General features: G+C 41.4%; 1 protein-coding gene across 1 annotated transcript in view; it reads left to right on the top strand.

The window, feature by feature from the left end:
• Positions 1 to 9,714, top strand: part of mpped1 (metallophosphoesterase domain containing 1) — an 82,781-nt gene that overhangs the window by 20,301 nt on the left and 52,766 nt on the right. The window contains exon 3 of the mRNA XM_023418770.2: positions 4,219 to 4,444. Coding sequence (XP_023274538.1) covers positions 4,219 to 4,444 — 226 coding nt within the window. The remainder of the gene's footprint in view (positions 1 to 4,218; positions 4,445 to 9,714) is intronic.

Below are 9,714 nucleotides of genomic sequence, written 5' to 3' on the forward strand. Positions count from 1 at the left end.
CTAAGTAAGAGCGTGTGTGTGTGTGTGTGTGTGTGTGTGTGTGTGTGTGTGTGTGTGTGTGTATGTGTTTGTGTATGTGTGTGTGGGAGGATGGGGGGGTATTTGTGTCCAGCTGGTGGAGTTTTATATTTCTCCCTGTGATTTATTTTTCTCAGTTTACAGTCGGCCATCAAACTTCATGGGTGAAAACTGCTCACATTGCAGAATTTCTGAGGAGAAACAGATAGTGTTTATTTGTCGGAAAATATATGAGTGCCTTATTCCCTTGCTGTCTTTCCCTTGTTGCCTCACTGTCTTCCTCAGGCTCACCCGCATGCACTGACAACCACAAATAGCCTACACCCTTCCCTTACTTATTTTTGAATGTTGTGTTTCGTGCAGTTTGCTGATGATCTCATCCTTTTCCATTTTCTTGTCTGTCTATGGAAGATTCCCTTTGAATCTCCAGATTTATTTATGTGTATTTGCAGATGAAAGTGGAACAGCTTGTTTGATATAAAGTGTCCCACCTCAGAGAAAATAGTCTCGGCATATAATGTTCCATAGCTCAAAGACTAAACTTGGTAGTTTCTTCCTGACCTTACTTCATTGATTTTTGATTCATGCTTTGCATGTTTGCTGTTCGTGCAGTCTGAGGTCAGTCCAGTTTTCATCTATCACTTCACACTCAGGCAGCTCCAGTCTTCAAAGACTGACACAACAAGCTAAACAAGTCTTCAGGTAGATGCTGTGCTCCCATGCAGCTACTTGGCTCCTTTCCTGGTGAGCTTTTCTTCCAGAAGCTGTCACAGCCGTCATTAAGGCTGCAGAGAAAATTTGTTTTGTACACGCTGTCACTAAAAAACCCAGAAAATTAACAGAGTTACTTGGCTCTGTGATAAGTCTAAATGAATTCCAACTCGTTGCTTAAAAGTGCACAGTTAATTTTCTTTAATCGTTATCAGTGGATCAGATGACTAAGTATAATTTGAAAAGGGTTGCTCATTGTGACAAAATCACAGAGAATCATCACCCTACAGGAGCCTTTTCTTTAACAAAGCTTTTTTACTTTTTTTGACCTGTTCAGTTCTCTGCAAATTTACATTTGGTTCTGTCTCAGTAATATCATCAATGTTGTTTCCAGAAGAAGCAGACAGGTGTATCAGGCAGGTGTATCATACAGGTGTATCAGGCACCAAACAGCAGAGGGACAAACTTATCAACTAGCTGGTATACACAGTGGGGCATAAAGGGTCAATTGTGTTTCTCTGGAGTTGGTAGAAACCAAAAACAGTGCGAAAAGAGGAGTGAACATTGATCAGGTAACAGAATTTCAAATTAATGCTAATGTTGCTTTTGGAACGGCACGGTGGAGCAGTGGTTAGCTCTTTTGCCTCACAGAAAGAAGGTTCTGGGTTTGAATCTCGGGCCTGGGTCCTTTCTGTGTGGAGTGTGCATGTTCTCCCTGTGACTGTGTGGGTTCTTCCTGGGTGCTCCGGCTTCCTCCCACAGTCCACAGACATGCACAATAGGTTAATTGGTGAGTCTAAAGTGCCCATAGGTGTGAATGTGAGTTTGACTGGTTATTTGTCTCTGTATGTCGGCCCTGTGATGGACTGGCAACCTGTCCAGGGTGTACCCCACCCCTGACCCTATAAGGATAAGCGGTATGGATAATGAATGGATGGATGTTGCTCTTTGTCTGCTCTGAGGATCAGCTATAAGAACTACATGACTTGTATTATGTTGATATAATTTTAGTGTTGAGCAGTTTGTTCCACTGTCACAGAGTAGCCAATAAATTAATTAATTAATTAGCTTTCACTTTATTATGTGTCCCATACTAATAACATATGTCATATCCAGTATGCACTTATATTCTGTTGTGCATCACTAACAGAGAAATGTAGAAGATGCACAGGTAGATTAAGACTAGCTTGATTCTGGCCTAACTTCTGATGTACAGGACAGAGGAATATCAGTCTCGGATGCTAATTTGATGATGAACTCAAGCTAATCTAAATTAATAACTTTTATTCAGTTGAAAAAATCTTAAAAAAAATGTACAAATACATTTGAAAAATAACATTTTTCAAATATAATTTACGAAAAATAAGAGATAATATATGAATAATAACATAGATAGTATATAAAAATAACATTTTTGAATGTCAAAACAAATCTAAAAACAAAAATCCCTGGCTGATTACCACATAGGTAGGACTCTTGAACTGCTGAAATTACTGGTCCAGTGTGTGTTGATCTCGACAAAATGAGCATTGGTAAAAATAGATAAATAAAAAGAAAGAAAGAATTGTAATCACCTCATGTTGTGTAAAGTTTTGGAGCCAAATCGCATCATGAGTGAGTGAATCACATTGATTTATCCTCCATTAGTCATTCAGAAAATGTGCAAGGATTTAATATATTTTGCAGTCCCATTACCTTCAATGCTTTGTGTGAGATAGAAACACATTCAATGAGCATTCAGGTGTCCAACAAGCTTCAATAAGGATTCAGTGGAAGATCATGATCAGATTTTTATTTTGGAGTGAAGTGTTCCTTCAACCTTGGTTTATCCAGGGACGATTGAACAAACACGTCTTCAAATGCCTAAGTCTGATGAAGAGGACTAAAAACATCTTTTGATTGTGCCGTGGTGTGTGGGTCCATGTGCCTTCATGGAGGTGCAGCCCCACATTTATGAGGCTTTTTTGGTGTCTGCTTGACAACTAAACACAAGCCCTTCTGCCAAACAAATGGGGACTGTGCTCGGGAGAGGGGGCGGCCCAGGCCCAGACTGCAGAGATGGGCACTCTTTGACAGCTGCTTTCATCTCGTTATTATTCCTCCTTCACACTCAAGGATTTTTGGGCTTCCTAAAGTATTTCTGTCGCTCTCTCCTTCCTCTCCCTCCTCCTAACCCCCCATTCTTCCTCTCTTTCTGTCACCAGGCTGTGATTGGCTGTTATGACAGAGCCATCGCCAGGCTGTCAGCCTCTTATAAAGCTCAGTTTAATTACTCCTTTTCATTCTCATGACACATTCATGCACAGATGCGGGCAAAAATGCGCACACACACAGGAAAGTCACTCACAAACATACCATGCAGACAAACAGACCAGTGTGCTCAGCTGTGTGCCGCGTCGTCCTGGCAAAAAAAAAAACGTGGTAACTGAACTTTCCATCCCTCTGCTGACAGAGCAGAGCCCCAGATGTTTCAGTGTTGTGTTTCCCTGCTGAGCTTTGAAAACATATCATAGCAGGTGAAGGTTTGGCCTCTGCTGGGTTTGATGGGCACCGATCAATCACGCCCCACGCGGCACCAGCCTCCGAATAGCCAATTAAAACCACTGAGACCGAGGAGAGAATGGGGGGTTATGTGAAGGATTGGGAGTTTGATTAGAGAGGGATGATGAAAGAGAGAGGAGGAAAGATGCAGCGGCGGTTGCCATAGTTGGTAAATGTTTAATATTCTGTGTGGTAAACGTCACATTGATCACTCTCTCTGTCCTCCCCCCTCATCATTCCTCCACATAAAGATTTCCTGACGGATGCGTTCAGCCATGCCTCCATAAACAGAAGAAAGCAGTGCAGTGGGTTGCAACCTTGACTGATGGAGGGAAGCTAAGACAGATGTACAGATTTGCTAGAAATGAAGGGGAACAATGAGAAAACCTTGTCGCATGTGAATGCCAAGCCATCTGGGATGGGTTTCATGCCGTCCTCAATTTTCCTTCTCCTCCTTGTCTCTCCCCACGCCGCCTGTCACCCCTCTCTTCTTCATTTCCTCTCCCCTACATCTCATGTCTCTGTCTCCCCTGTCCATGTCCTGATGTCTCCTTCCATTTTCTGTTTCCTCCTCTCACTGTCACTCCTCCTTTTTTCTTTTACACCTCTCCTTTCTTCTTTATATCTTTCCCTCTCTGTCTTGCCACATTGTGCCTCCTCACTACATCTCTCTCTGTCACTCCCAAATCACTCCCGTCTTCTTCTTCTATTATTTTCCTGCCTTACCTCTTTTTCTTCTTCTTTCCTTTTCCCACATTCCACTTCACCTTCTTTACTTTCAATCCTCTTTTCTTTTACATCTCTTTCCCCTTTCTCTTGCCACATTCTCCCTGTCACTCCCCAATTACTGTCTTCTTTTTCTTTTATTTACCTGCCTTAACTCTTTTCCTACTTTCTCCTCTCCTCCTTTACTTTCACTCCCCTCCCTCCCCCTCTCCTCCTTTGCAGGTACCCTGCCCTATGACATCAAGATAGTAATTGCAGGGAACCACGAGCTGACCTTTGACCAAGAGTTTATGGCTGACCTAATCAAGCAGGACTTCTACTACTTCCCCTCTGCGTCCAAGCTGAAGCCGGAGAACTACGAGAACGTCCAGTCGTTGCTCACCAACTGCATCTACCTGCAGGACTCTGAGGTCACCGTGCGTGGCTTCAGGATCTACGGCTCCCCCTGGTGAGTGACCGCTACCGCTGCACTGGACACAAAACAACCACAAAGCAGAACACCTTGTACTGAAGAAGGTACCTGGTTGAGTTTCTTCACTCTCGTAATCATTGTTGTCACCAGCTTCTGTAGAAGTAAAGCATCATTTAAACACTACAATATATTTGGCCTTTTGTTTCAAGACTGCAAGTGCAGCAAAGTCATGACAGTAGTATCCTGCAGTATCCAGCATCCTCAAAGCTACATTTCTCTGTGACAGTGTTTTGCGTGGGAGTGGTCAGGTGACAGAGCCAGAGGCATATTGTTTTCGGGGACACAATATCTCCGAAATGCCTAGACAGAACTTCTTCAAATTTGGCACAAATATTCACTTACTCAAGGGTGAACCTATTAGATTTTGGGGGGTCAAAGGTCAAAGTTCAAGGTCATGGTGACCTCATGTTCATGTGAATACAATATAATGGAAACACCCAGAGGGAATTTCATCACTTCTGTCACACTGTGACTTCACATAACACGTTTTGGCAAATGACTATAAGGATAAATATAGTGATTTCATATCCAAAAAGTCAAAGGTCAACTTCCCTGTGACATCATAATGTTCTGCAAAAATATCTCTGGGTGTTATTCAACACTGTAACTCAGGAAAAAGAGACTGTGACCATATTTCCTGACACTTGGCTGGTTGGTGGAGGAAACAACCAGGAGGAGGAGATTCTAGTTTTCCTTTGGATCTGTAGAGAACATTTCCCACAGGTGACCACAACCAAGTCCTGAAAGTGATTCCCTACAAAAGTCAAAATAAACTGTGTCCTGCAACACTGAATCATTTGACATGCATCATTTGATGCCCATGAAGCACACAGCAGACAGAAGCATTTTGACCATGGGAAAAAGGACAATGGGATGATGCATCCCTATATATGTCTTTGGTGTGTGTTTTACACCACCAGAGTGTGTTATCATTTTGAGGTTATGTTCACCACTAGGTGACTTATAGGAGAGTTTCAGCAGATCTAGTTTGGTGTGTATAAATTCAAAAGTGCATTTATCGTGAAGGTACAGGAAGTCAGCTTGAGTCCACAGCTACTCTTCTCACTGAAGAAAATATATATTCAAAGCACCTTTTTGATCACAAAGATGTTCATATAATATTTCATATGCCTGTAACGTTAACACCATAATTTAAAATTGACTCTCGTTGAAATGGGGCACCAGTCCTCTGGGAGGACAACAATGAATTACTTCATTGATAAATTTATCTCACTTTATCTCATATTAGAAGCCATGACTTCTCGATTCAATGGATCTCCAGTCTCTGCGTCAAAAGAATACAACAGGACAACAACGGGGTGAAAATAAAGAAGTTTATTAACTAAACTATTATCTACAGAGTAAATGCAAGGTGTAATAATCATAAAGATGAAAATAATAATGAAATGAGCAGTGTGATGATGGTGGGAGAGAATATGTTATGGCTATACACTATGGCTACACAGCTAATGATGCTACATCTACGAATTAGGTTTGATGATTAAATATTGCTATATTTCGACATCAACCCAGTCATGAGCAGAGTGTTAAGACCGGCCTACTGTGAGTTGCGCTGTAGCTGAAGACCCTCGGCTGGAACCCAGGTGGCTGTGGTTGCCATGGTAACCCTGGAGACGCGGGATCTAGGTGGATTCTCCTGGAGGCCGTGTCCCGTTATCACGATGACGGATTCTGCCGGTGTCTCAGCGATTCAGCTCTGGTGGAGTTTGCCAGGAGACTTTCTGTCTCGGGCACTCTAGATTTTTGGCCGGCTTCTCTGCAGGCGGTCGTGCAGATGTTATCTGCTGGTGTCTCTTGCGGGTTGATGCGAAATAAACTCTAAGCCACTTCACTTTGGCTGGATAACTTTAGAGGAGACTGGCGTTGACCAGATGACTCTAAAACTGTCAAAAATCTTCAAAATGGAAAACTTGATGATAATTAAAAGTTACAAATTTACTCTGAGGCACTTCTGTTGTTTTGGTTCAGTTGGTCTTGACTTGGCTTATAAAACTAAATGATCGTGCGTGTAGACAAAAGAATGTTACTTGGAGCTTGTGGCAAAGAAAGAATAAAGGACGCGGACAGAAACGATGTGCAAAAATGGCGAAGAGCCTTGGCTAAGAGTTTGGAACTACATAGCTACAGAGCCACTGGGCAAAGTTTTTTCAGCTTCTCGCTCTAGCAATGTGTGAATTGATCACAAGTGTTTTATCCCCTGGGGGCTGGCGCACATTTCAGGGGTGTCACCAGTCTTCTCCTGTGTTTCAACTTAAAGAAGAGAGTAATTTACCAAGGAACTTTTGAATAGTTTAATTCTATAGCTTACCTATAAACTCGCACATCCGTCTTCCACCGTGAACATAAAACATTAAATGAAATAACATATAAACCTAATGACACTAATAATGACAGACAGGGGTAATACAAGTCTGGATTTCATATTACATCCTTCAAACCTGGAATTAATCATAATACAAGTGGTTAACTGATCAAACAACAATATAAACATTTCCTAAAACTAATAGTCTATAAATGTGGATTACACAGCAGTTCTTTGACTGTAATAATAATAATATGAACATTCTGGATGTCATGTAGTGTGTGTTACCTTGTGTGAAGGATGCTGACAGTATGGTCACATGAAGGACATTGTCTTAAAGTCTACATGTTACATTTCAAACATTCTTTAGGATAGAAGTTTGGGATTAAACTATTACATAGAAACATCTCATGAGTTACAGAACAGTTAGATATTTAATTCTACATTCTTCCTCAGATCTGTGTCTGTGAAGAGCGTTCTGCTGCTCACTACCCAGGATTGGAATGTGGGTTGTAGTTTATGACTCTTATCTAGAGAGGGACAGAGGAAGGGGATTGGTGTGTGTGTGTGTGTGTGTGTGTGTTCATGCATGGCACAGAGAGGCCAGGATTCACACTTTAGTGATACTCATTCCTTTTGGTGTTATTTGTCCTATATAAGAAACAATCAAATATCATTAGACAGAATCTTATTGTTACAAACTGGAGATTTTTCCTATATTCTCCAGTTGCCTGGTGTCCATTGGCTGATCCTCTGGAGCTGACCCTTTGACCCTTGGTCTGGTTCTGTAAAAGCATGGACTGTTTGTGAGAGAAGGGTCCTTTGTCTCTGTTCCACTTTGGATGAAAGCGTCTGATAAATGAGTGATTGTAAATTAAAAGTCCATATTTCATGAAGAGGGGCCTTTAATACACATTTATTATCTATAATGGTGGAGCACATGGACATCCACATCCCTATTAGAAAACTTAACACCCTGAATTTGGACATTTAGTTACCTGGGCTTTGAGAAAAACAGTTGTCAGTGTGTCTGCAGGTTAAACTGTATCTTCTGTAAAGGCCAACTATAAAGAAACTGAAATTATTGTCATAGATTTGTCTTTACAAGTAAGTATGACAGGGAGGTGTACAGTGAGTTAAGGTTTATTAACATTAGGAAATTTCCGAACAGGTAAGTATAAAGAGAGAAGAAAGTGTATTAGGTTCAGGGTAGTGGCATTTGATCCTACTGCAGAAGAATGACTGACTCTGAGTAAAAATTTGAATGAACATAAACTGAGTTATAATTATGATATAGTTTATGTTGAGGAACAACATAAACTATGTAATTGCTTTTGAAGGACTGTCACTGCTCGAGCATCAAGGTCTCCTGAGAGAGAATCCTTTAACCAGATTCAGATTCTGGAACCTACATTCCAGGTGGTGTATCAGGCCTTGATTTAAGGACTTAGCAAAAAACACAATTTGACCCCCCCCCAAACTATCTAAGGCTCTCTTCCAATGAATTAATATGCCTTCATTTAAAATGGTATGTTCAAACCAACAAAGTTTAAAACCAGACTCAGATGGTTTGGCTTTGTATTCACTACTGACATACAGGCCAAAGTCTGGTTTGAACACATTACAATATAGGGATGTAATGGTACATGTATCTGTGCAGCTCAGTACAGCAAGTCCAGTTCAGTTCATGTCGTGATCCAAATGAATATAATCTAGCTTTAACCATCAACATTAGATACAGAACATTTAGGTAGCAAATCAAGTCATACAAGTGAGTGAGTGGGTTTTTTCAGCTGCAGGAAACAATGTAGATCTGCCCTGTCTGGGGCTCGGTTGCTCACCTGTTAGAGCACGTACCATATAATTGTCCTAACCACAGCGGCTCGGGTTCGAATCCGACCTGTGACCCTTTGCTGCATATTATCCTCACAGTGAATTTGACCTGCTGAAGCACTTTAAATCTTGTCAGTAGATTGCAACAACATCAATATTACATAATTGACTTAGGTATGTTTTTTTAAGAAATGTGTCTTTATGTTCATTTCTTGTATTTAACAACTTTAAATCTTGTCAGTAGATTGCAACAACATCAATATTACATAATTGACTTAGGTATGTTTTTTTAAGAAATGTGTCTTTATGTTCATTTCTTGTATTTAACAAACAAGTCATCCAATGTGAAATTATGACCAGTTTGTCACTGGGTTACAAGTTTACAGGTTTACAATGTCACTTTTATGTGGACAAGTTAAATTCATAATAAATTAAAATAAATGTTTTTTATGTCTGTCGGTGTGAGGGGGGGGGTCAGTTAGGCCCCAGCAGCTCATTTTTGCCCTGGGCCCTGCAGCAGTTTAATCCACAGATCTGGTGCAAAGTTAAAGTGTTGGTATCATGTGATAAACTCCATGCCAGTGTGTGTGTGCGTGCGTGTGTGTGTGTGTGTGTGTGTGTGTGCCCTCCGTGCTGGGTAATTGGTTTGCTGTGATAGCAGGGTCCCCAGAGTTCATTGCTCAGGCCACTACAGAGAGCTGCTTGAGGTGGACTGAGAGGAAGGTGGAGATGGAAAAGAAAGAGAGAAAGAACAAGAGAGGGAGGGAAGGAAAAGTGTGAGAACCCATCGAGGTAATGAGGCAAAAGAGAGACAGAGACAGAGAGGAAGGGAGATTTAGAAAGAGATGATTTTATTCAGATTCACTGGCTGGCACTGTGTGTGTGTGTGTGTGAGTGTGTGTATGTGTGTGTGTGTGTGTGTGTGTGTGTGTGTGTGTGTATGGGTTTGCTTTGGGGGACAAATTTCAGACTAAAGACCTGTTAATTGGGGATGACTTGTCCAAATGGGGACAAAAGCCATGGTTTTGTGTGTGCGTGTGTGTGTGTGTGTGTGTGTGTGTGTGTGTGTGTGTGTGTGTGTGTGTGTGTG

The sequence above is a fragment of the Seriola lalandi genome, unplaced genomic scaffold, assembly GCF_002814215.2.
Source record: "Seriola lalandi dorsalis isolate HSWRI2012SDOR001 ecotype SW California unplaced genomic scaffold, Sedor1 jcf7180002054584, whole genome shotgun sequence".
Classification (NCBI taxonomy): domain Eukaryota; kingdom Metazoa; phylum Chordata; class Actinopteri; order Carangiformes; family Carangidae; genus Seriola; species Seriola lalandi.